At 45.3% G+C, this 16,432-nt stretch overlaps 2 protein-coding genes across 3 annotated transcripts in view; one reads left to right on the top strand and one right to left on the bottom strand.

The window, feature by feature from the left end:
* Positions 1-375: 375 nt before the first annotated feature.
* c1h16orf89 (chromosome 1 C16orf89 homolog) lies at positions 376-5,396 on the top strand. 2 transcript variants are annotated; one of them, XR_011673989.1, is made up of 8 exons: positions 376-867; positions 1,487-1,639; positions 2,057-2,207; positions 2,614-2,731; positions 3,218-3,380; positions 3,819-3,959; positions 4,249-4,410; positions 4,493-5,396. XR_011673989.1 is itself a non-coding variant. In XM_071391401.1 (7 exons), exons 1-7 carry the CDS (start codon positions 693-695, stop codon positions 4,350-4,352), a joined length of 1,005 nt encoding a protein of 334 aa, XP_071247502.1. In that variant the 5' UTR covers positions 376-692; the 3' UTR covers positions 4,353-5,396. The 2 variants fall into 2 exon arrangements, 1 of the variants encoding a protein (XP_071247502.1); XM_071391401.1 differs by having other exon boundaries at positions 4,249-5,396.
* A 2,687-nt stretch (positions 5,397-8,083) lies between these two features.
* Positions 8,084-16,432, bottom strand: part of ift70 (intraflagellar transport 70) — a 32,558-nt gene continuing 24,209 nt past the window's right edge. The window contains exons 17-19 of the mRNA XM_071391736.1: positions 14,619-14,697; positions 10,792-10,921; positions 8,084-10,405 (exon numbers count right to left, since the gene is read on the bottom strand). Of these exons, the coding sequence (XP_071247837.1) occupies positions 10,269-10,405; positions 10,792-10,921; positions 14,619-14,697 (346 nt within the window). The 3' untranslated portion in view covers positions 8,084-10,268. The remainder of the gene's footprint in view (positions 10,406-10,791; positions 10,922-14,618; positions 14,698-16,432) is intronic.

Genomic DNA, 16,432 nt, shown 5'->3' with positions numbered 1-16,432 from the left:
ACTATGTAACTATATGACTGTAACTACAGAGATTCTATTAAACTACCGGTACTATGTAACTATATGACTGTAACTACAGAGATTCTATTAAACTACAGGTTCTATGTAACTATATGACTGTAACTACATGTAGCTATAAACCACAGACATTATCTATTCATTTCCCCTATCTGGTTTCTTAGTGCAGGCAAGGCTATAAATTGGACAAAATAACTGTCACTATGAATACCTGCACCCCTCTTCTCTGTCATCAAATTTATGACATTTATAGAAACATTAATTTAATTAAACACGTCTGATGAGTGTCTACCAAAAGACACCCATCCTTGACACTCTCTTTCTCTCTCTCTTTCTCTTACACTTTCTGTACCCCTCAATAATAACTTTATATTTTCCAATTCCATCACAGACAGATTAGAATGTGCTCTGGCTACTCCGGGAAGTTACAAAGCATTGAATCAAATTCCCTGAAGAAACCATTTCCATATGGACGAAATGCAACGAGCACAAATTGTATTAGCCTAAGTAAATAAAATTGAATTCCCAGCTTCTCAATCGATAGAGCCACGTGACAGCTCCTTTTCGCCAAACATGCAAATCACTCTTGCAAATCAGGTATATGCGCTGCGTCAACCGTTTGGGGTTTAGCCTCGGGCGGCTTTTGCTAGACTTTTAGTAGCCTGTATCAGAACATGGCTAGGTTTGTAGTAGAGGTGTTTTTTGTCCTTGTTTTCTCCGCCACCAATGCGGCGCATGAGGAGGTCATTGATGTGATTCTAGCCAGCCTCGCCAAAAGCGCATCGTTCCTGGAGCAAGAGCACGGTAACATCAACCTAGACGGAGTGGTCGGGTACATCATCCTGCAGGGTGAGTAGTATACTAGCGTCATTATTGTCACTGCCGTTAGTATCATTCTATATGGAGGGCGGAAAAATAACAGAAAGGTCTGCACACTGTAGCATACTGTATCATATATCCTCCTAATTACCACCTTTAATGAGGACGTTTCGATCCACAAGGATCTTCGTCAGGTCCAACGGAATACAAGTGCGCACATAGACTACCCAAATATCTGAGTAAATATACTGTATGTCGAGGAAACATGGATTATTTTGATACATGTCTGGACATTAAATTGTAGTCTATCTATGTGGTTGTTTGGTTAGGCTATTGCTGGCTCAGCAGGTCAGCATGCACCAAATGCTTCCCGTTCCCGCTATTGCGGTGTCCCGCATAACAAGGCACAGTTCTTCAGGCTGTCTGATTGGCTATGTGGCATCAGTGTCATGTTGATTTGAAAGAAAACAGTAGAATATGTGATGATTTGTCGACATGGAATACAAACATTTATGGTTGATCAACGTTTGTTATTGTGTTATTGTGGGTGTGTCAACAGATAGGAGAGCCAAATATGACTTCAGTCACTTAATAATTACAAATGTTTTTGAAAACATCTCTTTCCATGTCCTTGTTCTCCGGGCCCCAGCGGAGTTGAAGGAAGCAGTGAGAACTTGGCCCCACACTGACCCTCTGAGCTGGTCTCAGCGCACCGCTACTGTCACCCTGGTCAAGAGGTTGGACCAGAGCCTGGCTAAGGCTGTCACTGAGCTGGAGAAGACTGACCCCAAATACTACAGAGGTAAATACTACTACACCTCTCTCTCTCATCCTTCTCTCTCTCATCCCCCTCTCTCTCTCATCCTCTCTCTCTCTCTCTCTCTCTCTCTCTCTCTCTCTCTCTCTCTCTCTCTCTCTCTCTCTCTCTCTCTCTCTCTCTCTCTCATCCCTCTCTCTCTCATCCCTCTCTCTCATCTCTCTCTCTCATCTCTCTCTCTCTCTCATCCCTCTCTCTCATCTCTCTCTCTCATCTCTCTCTCTCTCTCATCCCTCTCTCTCTCATCCCTCTCTCTCATCTCTCTCTCTCATCTCTCTCTCTCTCATCCCTCTCTCTCATCTCTCTCTCTCTCTCTCATCCCTATCTCTCTCTCTCTCATCTCTCTCTCTCTCTCTCATCCCTCTCATTGCTCTCTCATCTCTCTCTCTCTCTCTCCTGTAGAGTTTGAGCCTCTGTTGATCTGGACCTTCTGGTCAGTACCTCATGAGTGGAGCTCCACAGATCCCTCTCTGGCCTACTCCTCCGGTCGTACCATGGAGTGTTACGATGAGACACAGAGCGACAAGTGTATGACCCTGCTTCTGGGAACATGGTACACACACACACACGCACACACACACAGAAATCAAATTAAATCAACATTTATTTGTCACGTGCGCCGAATACAACAGGTGTAGACCTTACAGTGAAATGCTTACTCACAGGCTCGAACCAATAGTGCAAAAAAGGTATTAGGTGAACAATAGGTAGGTAAATAAAACAACAGTGAAACATAACAGTAGCACACCACCACGCTACTGAGCGACACAGGGTGATGCCTCACTAAATCTAATGTATTTCGATGTGGCAATAGGAGGGTAATATAACCCAGAAGGCCTACAGCTTCCGTTGGCCAGGTTGCTAATACATTTTTTGCCTGTATATGTGTGTACGTGCTTGTGTGTCTGTGTACGTGCCTGTGCGTGTGCATGTTATATGTGTGTGTGATGGTTTGTCAGGAAGAACAACGGGACTCCTTGCATCGTGACCAAGTCATGTCGTGACACAATGACGAGGTTTGGATGTCCTAACTACTCCCTCTCTCACCAGCTGCTCTACTTCATGCTGGGAGCCAATGTGAGAACACACACACACACACACACACACACACACACACACACACACACACACACACCTAACTTTCTATGCTCCACTCCTGTCTTCCCCAATTTCCCTCCCTCCCCATCTCTCCCTTCCTAACCCCCTCCTCCCTCCCTCTCTCTTCCACCTTCCCTGCCTCCCTCTCTCTCTCCCTCTCTCTCTCCCTCCCTAACCCCTCCCTCTCTCCCTCTCTTCCTCCCTCTATCTATCTCTCCCTCCCTAACCCCTTCCTCCCTCTATCTCTCCCTCCCCATCTCTCCCTCTCTAACTCCCTCCATCTCCCCCTCTCTAACCCCTCCCTCTATCTCTCCCTCCCTAACCCCTCCCTCCTCCCTCTATCTCTCCCTCCCTAACCCCTCCATCTCTCCCTCCCTCTCTCCCTCCCTAACCCCCTCCCTCCCTCCCTCTCTCCCTCCCTAACCCCCTCCCTCTCTCTTCCTCCCCCCTGCCCCCCTCCTCCAGAGAGGTTGTTCTGCCATGTTGAAGGGGGACATGCGTACGTCGCGTGCTAACCTAACAGAGAGACAGTACCAGGGGATATTCTGCTCCAACATGCTGAAGGGAAACATGGACATCATACAGAAGGACTTCACCGGGGAGACCCAGGACATCTTCATCGAAAACAGTCCGTCTCAAATTACACCCTGTTCCCTATATAGTGCACTACTTTTAACCAGAGTCCAATGGCACCTTATTCCCTATATAGTGCACTACTTTTGACCAGGGCCCAATGGCACCTTATTCCCTATATAGTGCACTACTTTTGACCAGGGCCCAATGGCACCTTATTCCCTATATAGTGCACTACATTTGACCAGGGCCCAATGGCACCCAATTCCCTATATAGTGCACTACTTTAGAGCAGAGATCTATGGCACCCAATTCCCTATATAGTGCACTACTTTTGAGCATGGCCTATCTGTGTATACTCCAAGTAGAGTGTCTATGAAGCAGTATGACAGTCAGTGTTTAGAGAAACATAACATGTAAAACCTTTATAAGATGTAGTTTGTTTAAAATGAGACCATGATTTCACCTTCTGCAACTCCCTCCCTCTCCACAGTACTGCTGTGTGGATTGGCTGGTTTCTCTGACTTTCTCAAAGTTGATTGGCTGCAGCACATTCTGAGGCTGCAGGATCAGGAAGTGGGATGTTTTACACAGCCCCACAGAAGAGTGAAGAGGAGAGAGAGAATGTTGAAGGGTGTGTGTCAAGAATATCCCTGGTGTTATGCATGGCCATACGCACACATACAGACACACACAGAGAGAAACAGCATGCACAGAAACACCCCCCCCCCCTCCACACACACACACACACACACACACACACAGAGAAACAGCACGTGCATACACACACACACACACAGAGAGAGAAACAGCACGCAAACTCACACATGCACACACACAAAAACAGCACAGAAAAAGACACACAGAAAAACAACCCAGCTTGAATAAGCTTTTACTGTTCTATCTCCCCCTCCTCCCTCCAGATGGCTGTTCCAGTCACATAACAGGCGTGTCAGTGAGCGCTCTGGGAGGATACCTCAACTACTACCTGACAGAGCAGGACATCACCAAGAGACCACTCACCTGAATGTGAACCACCCTTCACCTGGATGTGTGACCCTTCACCTGGATGTGTGACCCTTCACCTGGATGTGAACCACCCTTCACCTGGATGTGTGACCCTTCACCTGGATGTGTGACCCTTCACCTGGATGTGTGACCCTTCACCTGGATGTGTGACCCTTCACCTGGGTGTGTGACCCTTCACCTGGATGTGTGACCCTTCACCTGGATGTGTGACCCTTCACCTAGATGTGTGACCCTTCACCTGGATATGTGACCCTTCACCTGGATGTGTGACCCTTCACCTGAACGTGAACCACCCTTCACCTGGATGTGTGACCCTTCACCTGGATGTGAACCACCCTTCACCTGGATATGTGACCCTTCACCTGGATGTGAACCACCCTTCACCTGGATGTGAACCACCCTTCACCTGGATGTGTGACCCTTCACCTGGATGTGTGACCCTTCACCTGGATGTGAACCACCCTTCACCTGGATGTGTGACCCTTCACCTGGATGTGTGACCCTTCACCTGGATGTGTGACCTTTCACCTATGTCCTAAATAGCACCTTATTCTTTACTTATAGCACTTCTTCTGACCAGGGCAAACCCGTAGGGCTCTGGTGAAAAGTAGTGCACTGTGTAGAGCAGTGTGTGTCCATCCTCTCCTGGGGACCCCCAGCCGTTCCATGGTTTCCATCTATTCCACAGCACCAGTGGTGTAAACTACTTAAGTAGTACTTTAAAGTCATTTTACTTAAGTCGTTTTTGGAGGAATCTGTACTTTACTTTACTATTTATATTTTTTACAACTTTTACTTTTACTCCACTACATTCCTAATGAAAATTATGCACTTTTCCCTCCCAACATTTTCCCTGACACCCAAAAGTACTCGTTACATTTTGAATGCTTAGCAGGAGAGGAAAATTGTCAAATTCCCGCACTTATCAAAAGAACATCCCTGGTCGTCTCTACTGCCTCTTATCTGGCGGACTCACTAAACACAAATGCATTGTTTTTAAATGATGTCTGGCTGTCCGTGAATTAAAAAAAACAAGAAAATCGTGCCGTCTGGTTTGCTTAATATAAGGAATTTGAAATAATTTATTCATTTACTTTTGATACTTAAGTATATTTTAAACCAAATACTTTAGGACTTACTCAAGTAGCATTTTACTGGGTGACTTTTACTTCAGTCATTTTCTATCTTTACTTTTACTCAAGTATGATAATTGGCTAGCACACCTGATTCAACTTGTCAACTAATCGTCAAGACTTTTGACTACTTGAATGAAGTGAGTTAGTTCAGGGCTACAGCAACATTCTGTAAGGTCTGGGGGTCCCAGAGAAGTGGTTTGAGAAGCCCTGATGTAGGGAATAGAGTGCTTTGGGACACATCCCAGGGCCACACAGAGCATCAGTGTCTCATTTAGAAAATGTTTGTAGTTCACACAGATTTGATAGTTAATTATGCGTATGATGAAATCCATAACTACACAATACCATTTATAAATCTTAAACTTGAAATTAAAATATGCAATTTACATATATTTTGTATGCCATTTGTTTTGTGATTTAAAAATGAAATGCGCTTATTTATTTATTAATTCGTGACACAGCGTTATTGATTTGTAGAGACATTGTATTTAAACAGAATTTTCTCCTATTTTAAGAAATGATAGTATGAAGAAATTAAGTATAACAACTAAGAACATTTGAAAAGTGAGGCTCCTGGGCCTTTGTTCATCAGACTGTTGGCTAGCTAGGGGATAGATAGGGCCCTTTCTATTGTAGCAGACTGTTGGCTAGCTAGGGGATAGATGGGGCCCTTTCTATTGTAGCAGACTGTTGGCTAGCTAGGGGATAGATAGGGCCCTTTCTATTGGAGCAGACTGTTGGCTAGCTAGGGGATAGATTGGGCCCTTTCTATTGGAGCAGACTGTTGGCTAGCTAGGGGATAGATAGGTCCCTTTCTATTGTAGCAGACTGTTGGCTAGCTGGGGGATAGATAGGGCCCTTTCTATTGGAGCAGACTGTTGGCTAGCTAGGGGATAGATAGGACCCTTTCTATTGTAGCAGACTGTTGGCTAGCTAGGGGATAGATAGGGCCCTTTCTATTGTAGCAGACTGTTAGCTAGCTAGGGGATAGATAGGGCCCTTTCTATTGTAGCAGGCTGTTGGCTAGCTAGGGGATAGATAGGGCCCTTTCTATTGTAGCAGACTGTTGGCTAGCTAGGGGATAGATACGACCTTTCTATTGTAGCAGACTGTTGGCTAGCTAGGGGATAGATAGGGCCCTTTCTATTGGAGCAGACTGTTGGCTAGCTAGGGGATAGATAGGGCCCTTTCTATTGTAGCAGACTGTTGGCTAGCTAGGGGATAGATAGGGCCCTTTCTATTGTAGCAGACTGTTGGCTAGCTAGGGGATAGATAGGGCCCTTTCTATTGTAGCAGACTGTTGGCTAGCTAGGGGATAGATAGGGCCCTTTCTATTGTAGCAGACAAACCACCCCAACCCTGTCGTCCACTTCATTCACTACCACAGAGACAGAATCACAAACCACTACCACAGAGACAGAATCACAAACCACTACCACAGAGACAGAATCACAAACCACTACCACAGAGACAGAATCACAAACCACTACCACAGAGACAGAATCACAAACCACTACCACAGAGACAGAATCACAAACCACTACCACAGAGATAGAATCACAAACCACTACCACAGAGACAGAATCACAAACCACTACCACAGAGACAGAATCACAAACCACTACCACAGAGACAGAATCACAAACCACAGAGACAGAATCACAAACCACTACCACAGAGACAGAATCACAAACCACTACCACAGAGACAGAATCACAAACCACTACCACAGAGACAGAATCACAAACCACTACCACAGAGACAGAATCACAAACCACTACCACAGAGACAGAATCACAAACCACTACCACAGAGACAGGATCACAAACCACTACCACAGAGACAGGATCACAAACCACTACCACAGAGACAGAATCACAAACCACTACCACAGAGACAGAATCACAAACCACTACCAGAGACAGAATCACAAACCACTACCACAGAGACAGAATCACAAACCACTACCACAGAGACAGAATCACAAACCACTACCACAGAGAAAGAATCACAAACCACTACCACAGAGACAGGATCACAAACCACTACCACAGAGACAGAATCACAAACCACTACCACAGAGACAGAATCACAAACCACAGAGACAGAATCACAAACCACTACCACAGAGACAGAATCACAAACCACTACCACAGAGACAGAATCACAAACCACTACCACAGAGACAGAATCACAAACCACTACCAGAGACAGAATCACAAACCACTACCACAGAGACAGAATTACAAACCACTACCACAGAGATAGAATCACAAACCACTACCACAGAGACAGAATCACAAACCACTACCACAGAGACAGCATCACAAACCACAGAGACAGAATCACAAACCACTACCACAGAGACAGAATCACAAACCACTACCACAGAGACAGAATCACAAACCACTACCACAGAGACAGAATCACAAACCACTACCACAGAGACAGAATCACAAACCACTACCACAGAGACAGAATCACAAACCACTACCACAGAGACAGAATCACAAACCACAGAGACAGAATCACAAACCACTACCACAGAGACAGAATCACAAACCACAGAGACAGAATCACAAACCACTCTTATCATGTACATTTTCTTTTTATTCTGTAGAAAAACAAATATAATTGAATATAGACTAAATAACGGTGAACATCTTTTTAAACAAACGGTAAAAGAGAAGTTACAAAATCACTAAAACGTCAAAGTTTGCATCCAAAATCCCCCACCCTATTTCTTATACAGTGTACAACTTTAGACCGGAGCCCAGGACAAGGCCTTTCTCCTCAGGAAGGTACAGCCTCTACAGAGACAGGAAGCAGGCAGATCTAGACCACAGGTTAGTACTATAACCCCATAGGATTCTGGTCAAAAGTAGTGCACTATACAGGGAATAGGGTGCCATAGAGCCCTGGTCAAAAGTAATGCACTATGTAGGGAATAGGGTTCCATGTGAAACTAGTGTTAGGGGTTGTAGTATAAGCATATGGACATACTCTCCTTTGAAGACACAACAAGCACACACACATTATATAATATAACAATATATATATATATATATATATACACACATATTATATAATATATAACAATATATACATATATATACACACACTGAACAAAAATATAAACGCAGCATGGAAAGTGGTGGTTTCATGTTTCATGAGCTGAAATAAATGATCCCAGACATTTCCATATGCACAAAATGCTTGTTTCTCTTAAATGTTGTGCACAAATGTGTTTAGTTAGTGTCAGTGAGCATTTCTCCTTTACCAAGATAATCCATCCACCTGACAGGTGTGGCATATCAAGAAGCTGATTAAACAGCCTGATCATTACACAGGTGCACCTTGTGCCAGGGACAATGCAAGGCCACTCTAAAATGTGCAGTTTTGTCAAACAACACAATGCCACAGATGTCTCAGGTTTGAGGGAGAGTGCAGTTGACATGCTGACTGCAGGAATGTCCACCAGAGCTGTTGCCAGAGAATTTAATGTACATTTTTCTATCATAAACCGCCTCCATTGTCGTTTTAAAGAATTTGTCAGTACGTCCAACCAGCCTCACAACCACAGACCACGTGTAACCACGCCAGCCCAGGACCTCCACATCCGACTTCTTCATCTGCGGTATCGTCTGAGACCAGCCACCGGGACAACTGATGAAACGGTGGGTTTGCAAAACCGAAGAATTTCTGCAGAAACCGTCAGAAACCGCTTCAGGAGAGCTCCTCTGCGTGCTCGTCATCCTCACCAGGGTCTTGACCTGACTGCTGTTCAGCTTCGTAAAGGACTTCAGTGGGCAAATGCTCACCTTCAATGACCACTGGCACTCTGGAGAAGTGTGCTCTTCATGGATGAATCCCGGTTTCAACTGTACCGGGCAGATAGCAGACACTGTGGGGGCGAGCGGTTTGCTGATGTCAACGTTGTGAACAGAGTGCCCCATGGTGGTGGTGGGGTTATGGTATGGGGCAGGCATAAGCTACGGACAACGAACACAATTGCATTTTTATCGATGGTGATATAAATGCACAGAGATACCGTGACGCGATCCTGAGGCCCATTGTCGTGCCATGATAATGCACAGCCCCATGTCACAACATTCCACAATCAACAGCCTGATCAACTCTATGTGAAGGAGATGTGTCGCGCTGCATGAGGCAAATGGTACCACCAGATACTGACTGGTTTTCTGATCCACAACCCTAGTTTAAAAAAAGTATAGATATTTGTGACCAACAGATGCATATCTGTATTCCCAGTCATGTGAAATCCATAGATTAGAGCCTAATGCATTCAGTTACATTGACTGATTTCCTTATGAACTGTAACTCAGTAACATCTTTGATGCTGTTGCATGTTGTGTTTATATTTTAGTTGAGTGTCATAATAATAATATCAGTAGAAAGGTGTTTTTCTCTGCCAACAGTTCTCTGGGCCCAGGCTCAACTAAACTAAACACGCTGAAATGAATGAAGCCTCATGGCTTCTCCCACTGTGTGTGTGACTGTGTGTGAGACGAGGAGTCCAGAATATGCTTAACAGAAGTCAGAACAACAGCTTTCAGATGATGCAGAAAATAACAACAAGCCTAATATATACTGTACTATAATATCTCATGTGATGTGGTGCAGGTTGATAGATTTGAACTGGTTGGTGTGTAAAACAGGTTTTAAAAGGCCTTCAGTGTAAACTACTGGTTCTGTCCGATGACATCACCGGGTTCCGTGCGATGACATCACAGGCTGTGTTCCGTTCTAGTATGACATCACTGGTTCCATCCGATGACCTCGTAGAAGAGAGCTTTGAGGAGGCGTGACTCGTAGGTGACGGTGTTCTTTCCGATGTGCATCCTGTCCTCCTCCAGTGGCTGTTCTATCATGGCTGGCTCTGTCTTACCATACACTACAGGGAGAGAGGGAGGGAGAGGGGGGAGGGGAGAGGGAGAGGAGAGGGGAGGGAGAGGAGAGAGAGGAGAGAGAGAAGGGGGTGAGGGGAGGAGAAGGACGAAAGGAGGGTAAGAGCGTGGGAGGGTAAATGGTGTGTTGAAACTGTGTGTGTGTGTGTGTCTGCACGTGTCTGTAGGTGTGTGTATGAGCGTGCATGTGTGTGTGTCTGTGTGTGTGTCTGTCTGCACGTGTCTATATGTGTGTGTATGTGAGCGTGCACGTGTGTGTGTGTGTCTGTCTGTCTGCACGTGTCTGTATGTGTGTGTATGTGAGCGTGCACATGTGTGTGTGTGTGTGTGTGTATGTGAGCGTGCATGTGTGTGTGTGTGTGTGCGCCCGTACCTTCACAGTGCTCCAGGAACTGAATACACTCCTGAACAACTGAGTCCCTGATCATGATCATGTGTTTGGCCGTGTTCTCCAGCAGAGACAGGAAACAGCGCTTAGCATAGAACCAGGTGTCTGTTCCCAGCTACACACACAGGACGACAACCATGAGAGAAGGATACAAAATCCTGGTCAGAGGAATAGAGATTTCCTTCTTATTCAGGGAATCTTCCAACTAGGATGTCTGGAAAACCTGGCTGGACATTGTGTTCCCAACCCTGGGGGGGACAGGGATATACACTCAGGAGACTCAAAGTCAATTTGACAGGTACCCTGATCTAAACTACTTGTACCTGGCCTGAAAACCAGTTAAAACCAGTTAAACAAACTAAAACCAGTTAAAACCAGTTAAACAAACTAAAACCAGTTAAAACCAGTTAAACAAGCTAAGAAATAAGATGGAGACGGGAGGATGGAGGGATAGTTTAAGGTGTTCAATAGCCTTTTTGTGAGATAATACCCAAATGATGTGCACAGAGAAAGAGGAGATGGGGAGGTTATGGAGGCATCTACTGTGTAGCTCAGTGGAAGAGTGGGTGGTAGAGAGTTCTAGAAACTCAACAACACTCCTACAGAGATAGTCTGGTCGAGAGTGTCTCTTGTGAGGGACGGTCATGTCTAGTCTAGTCTAGAGTGTCTCTTGTGAGGGACGGTCATGTGTAGTCTAGTCTAGAGTGTCTCTTGTGAGGGACAATCATGTGTAGTCTAGTCTAGAATGTCTCTTGTGAGGGACGGTCATGTGTAGTCTAGTCTAGAGTGTCTCTTGTGAGGGACGGTCATGTGTAGTCTAGTCTAGAGTGTCTCTTGTGAGGGACGGTCATGTGTAGTCTAGTCTAGAGTGTCTCTTGTGAGGGACAGTCATGTGTAGTCTAGTCTAGAGTGTCTCTTGTGAGGGACGGTCATGTGTAGTCTAGTCCAGAGTGTCTCTTGTGAGGGACGGTCATGTCTAGTCTAGTCTAGTCTAGAGTGTCTCTTGTGAGGGACGGTCATGTGTAGTCTAGTCTAGAGTGTCTCTTGTGAGGGATGGTCATGTGTAGTCTAGTCTAGAGTGTCTCTTGTGAGGGACGTCATGTGTAGTCTAGTCTAGAGTGTCTCTTGTGAGGGACGGTCATGTGTAGTCTAGAGTGTCTCTTGTGAGGGACGTCATGTGTAGTCTAGTCCAGAGTGTCTCTTGTGAGGGACGTCATGTGTAGTCTAGTCTAGAGTGTCTCTTGTGAGGGACGTCATGTGTAGTCTAGAGTGTCTCTTGTGAGGGACGTCATGTGTAGTCTAGTCCAGAGTGTCTCTTGTGAGGGACGTCATGTGTAGTCTAGTCTAGAGTGTCTCTTGTGAGGGACGGTCATGTGTAGTCTAGTCTAGAGTGTCTCTTGTGAGGGACGTCATGTGTAGACTAGTCCAGAGTGTCTCTTGTGAGGGACGTCATGTGTAGTCTAGTCTAGAGTGTCTCTTGTGAGGGACGTCATGTGTAGTCTAGTCTAGAGTGTCTCTTGTGAGGGACGTCATGTGTAGTCTAGTCCAGAGTGTCTCTTGTGAGGGACAGTCATGTATAGTCTAGTCTAGCATGTCTCTTGTGAGGGACAGTCATGTGTAGTCTAGAGTGTCTCTTGTGAGGGACAGTCATGTCTAGTCTAGAGTGTCTCTTGTGAGGGACGGTCATGTGTAGTCTAGAGTGTCTCTTGTGAGGGACAGTCATGTCTAGTCTAGAGTGTCTCTTGTGAGGGACGGTCATGTGTAGTCTAGTCCAGAGTGTCTCTTGTGAGGGACAGTCATGTGTAGTCTAGTCCAGAGTGTCTCTTGTGAGGGACAGTCATGTGTAGTCTAGTCCAGAGTGTCTCTTGTGAGGGACAGTCATGTATAGTCTAGTCTAGCATGTCTCTTGTGAGGGACAGTCATGTGTAGTCTAGAGTGTCTCTTGTGAGGGACAGTCATGTCTAGTCTAGAGTGTCTCTTGTGAGGGACGGTCATGTGTAGTCTAGTCCAGAGTGTCTCTTGTGAGGGACAGTCATGTCTAGTCTAGAGTGTCTCTTGTGAGGGACGTCATGTGTAGTCTAGTCTAGAGTGTCTCTTGTGAGGGACAGTCATGTCTAGTCTAGAGTGTCTCTTGTGAGGGACGTCATGTGTAGTCTAGTCTAGAGTGTCTCTTGTGAGGGACGGTCATGTCTAGTCTAGAGTGTCTCTTGTGAGGGACGGTCATGTGTAGTCTAGAGTGTCTCTTGAGAGGGACGTCATGTGTAGTCTAGTCCAGAGTGTCTCTTGTGAGGGACGTTCATGTGTAGTCTAGTCTAGAGTGTCTCTTGTGAGGGACAGTCATGTGTAGTCTAGTCCAGAGTGTCTCTTGTGAGGGACGGTCATGTGTAGTCTAGTCTAGAGTGTCTCTTGTGAGGGACAGTCATGTGTAGTCTAGAGTGTTTCTTGTGAGGGACGTCATGTGTAGTCTAGTCTAGAGTGTCTCTTGTGAGGGACAGTCATGTGTAGTCTAGTCCAGAGTGTCTCTTGTGCGGGACGTCATGTGTAGTCTAGTCTAGAGTGTCTCTTGTGAGGGACAGTCATGTGTAGTCTAGTCTAGAGTGTCTCTTGTGAGGGACGGTCATGTGTAGTCTAGTCCAGAGTGTCTCTTGTGCGGGACGTCATGTGTAGTCTAGTCTAGAGTGTCTCTTGTGAGGGACGTCATGTGTAGTCTAGTCTAGAATGTCTCTTGTGAGGGACGTCATGTGTAGTCTAGTCCAGAGTGTCTCTTGTGAGGGACAGTCATGTGTAGTCTAGTCTAGAGTGTCTCTTGTGAGGGACAGTCATGTGTAGTCTAGTCTAGAGTGTCTCTTGTGAGGGACGGTCATGTGTAGTCTAGTCTAGAGTGTCTCTTGTGAGGGACAGTCATGTGTAGTCTAGTCTAGAGTGTCTCTTGTGAGGGACGGTCATGTGTAGTCTAGTCTAGAGTGTCTCTTGTGAGGGACGTCATGTGTAGTCTAGTCTAGAGTGTCTCTTGTGAGGGACAGTCATGTGTAGTCTAGAGTGTCTCTTGTGAGGGACAGTCATGTCTAGTCTAGTCTAGAGTGTCTCTTGTGAGGGACAGTCATGTGTAGTCTAGTCTAGAGTGTCTCTTGTGAGGGACGGTCATGTCTAGTCTAGTCTAGAGTGTCTCTTGTGAAGGACGGTCATGTCTAGTCTAGTCTAGAGTGTCTCTTGTGAGGGACGGTCATGTCTAGTCTAGAGTGTCTCTTGTGAGGGACAGTCATGTCTAGTCTAGTCTAGAGTGTCTCTTGTGAGGGACGGTCATGTGTAGTCTAGTCTAGAGTGTCTCTTGTGAGGGACAGTCATGTGTAGTCTAGTCTAGAGTGTCTCTTGTGAGGGACGGTCATATGTAGTCTAGAGTGTCTCTTGTGATGGACAGTCATGTGTAGCTCAGTGTGTGGTTGATAGAGCTGTAGGAATGACAACAACACTCCTACAGAGACACTGTGTGTGTTCAGCCGGGCTGAGTGAGCGGACACAGGTGCTGAACTCTGGGCTATGTTTCGGTTGGCCAATATCTAAACAAAGATCAAACACTCTGGAAGAGGTCTGTCCCAAATTACACCCTATTCCCTATATAGTGCACTACTTTTAAACATAGTAGTGCACTACTTTTAAACAGAGTAGTGCACTATATAGGGAATAGGGTGTCATTTGGGACCCCCCCCCCCCCCCCCAAATGTATGTCAGGGGTGAAGTGGTAGAAACATCCAAAAACATTGTCTTTCCAAGAGAATGTTCCAGAACTGCCGGATAGAAAAACAATGAGCAACCTTCTTGTTGTACGGTTCCAGACTCTTGATGACACGGGTGATCCCGAAGTCGTAGTTCCCCTTGGCACAGTACAGGGTCCTGGAAGAGACATAGAAACACTATTAACACAGTACAGGGTCCTGGAAGAGACATAGAAACACTATTAACACAGTACAGGGTCCTGGAAGAGACATAGAAACACTACTAACACAGTACAGGGTCCTGGAAGAGACATAGAAACACTATTAACACACTACAGGGTCCTGGAAGAGACATAGAAACACTATTAACACAGTACAGGGTCCTGGAAGAGACATATAAACACTATTAACACAGTGCAGGGTCCTGGAAGAGACATAGAAACACTATTAACACAGTACAGGGTCCTGGAAGAGACATAAAAACACTATTAACACAGTACAGGGTCCTGGAAGAGACATAGGAACACTATTAACACACTACAGGGTCCTGGAAGAGACATAGAAACACTATTAACACAGTACAGGGTCCTGGAAGAGACATAGAAACACTATTAACACAGTACAGGGTCCTGGAAGAGACATAGGAACACTATTAACACAGTACAGGGTCCTGGAAGAGACATAGAAACACTATTAACACAGTACAGGGTCCTGGAAGAGACATAGAAACACTATTAACACAGTACAGGGTGCTGGAAGAGACATAGAAACACTATTAACACAGTACAGGGTCCTGGAAGAGACATAGAAACACTATTAACACAGTACAGAGTCCTGGAAGAGACATAGAAACACTATTAACACAGTACAGGGTCCTGGAAGAGACATAGAAACACTATTAACACAGTACAGGGTCCTGGAAGAGACATAGAAACACTATTAACACAGTACAGGGTCCTGGAAGAGACATAGAAACACTACTAACACAGTACAGGGTCCTGGAAGAGACATAGAAACACTATTCATTAACACAGTACAGGGTCCTGGAAGAGACATAGAAACACTATTAACACAGTACAGGGTCCTGGAAGAGACATAGAAACACTATTAACACAGTACAGGGTCCTGGAAGAGAGATATAAACCATATTAACACAGTACAGGGTCCTGGAAGAGACATAGAAACACTATTCATTAACACAGTACAGGGTCCTGGAAGAGACATAGAAACACTATTAACACAGTACAGGGTCCTGGAAGAGACACAGAAACACTATTAACACAGTACAGGGTCCTGGAAGAGACATAGAAACACTATTAACACAGTACAGGGTCCTGGAAGAGACATAGAAACACTATTAACACAGTACAGGGTCCTGGAAGAGACATAGAAACACTATTAACACAGTACAGGGTCCTGGAAGAGACATAGAAACACTATTAACACAGTACAGGGTCCTGGAAGAGACATAGAAACACTATTAACACAGTACAGGGTCCTGGAAGAGACATAGAAACACTACTAACACAGTACAGGGTCCTGGAAGAGACATAGAAACACTATTCATTAACACAGTACAGGGTCCTGGAAGAGACATATAAACACTATTAACACAGTACAGGGTCCTGGAAGAGACATAGAAACACTATTAACACAGTACAGGGTCCTGGAAGAGAGATATAAACCATATTAACACAGTACAGGGTCCTGGAAGAGACACAGAAACACAATTAACACAGTACAGGGTCCTGGAAGAGACATAGAAACACTATTAACACAGTACAGGGTCCTGGAAGAGACATAGAAACACTATTAACACAGTGTAGTGTAACATAACCTGTCAATGTAACCAGTGATGTAGTGGTAAAACAAAAGGTGGGTAAACTGAGTGAAGTAACGGCTCCCTATACTTT

The sequence above is a fragment of the Salvelinus alpinus genome, chromosome 1 (assembly GCF_045679555.1).
Source record: "Salvelinus alpinus chromosome 1, SLU_Salpinus.1, whole genome shotgun sequence".
Taxonomy (NCBI): domain Eukaryota; kingdom Metazoa; phylum Chordata; class Actinopteri; order Salmoniformes; family Salmonidae; genus Salvelinus; species Salvelinus alpinus.
This window is presented reverse-complemented; position numbering and strand designations above follow the sequence as displayed.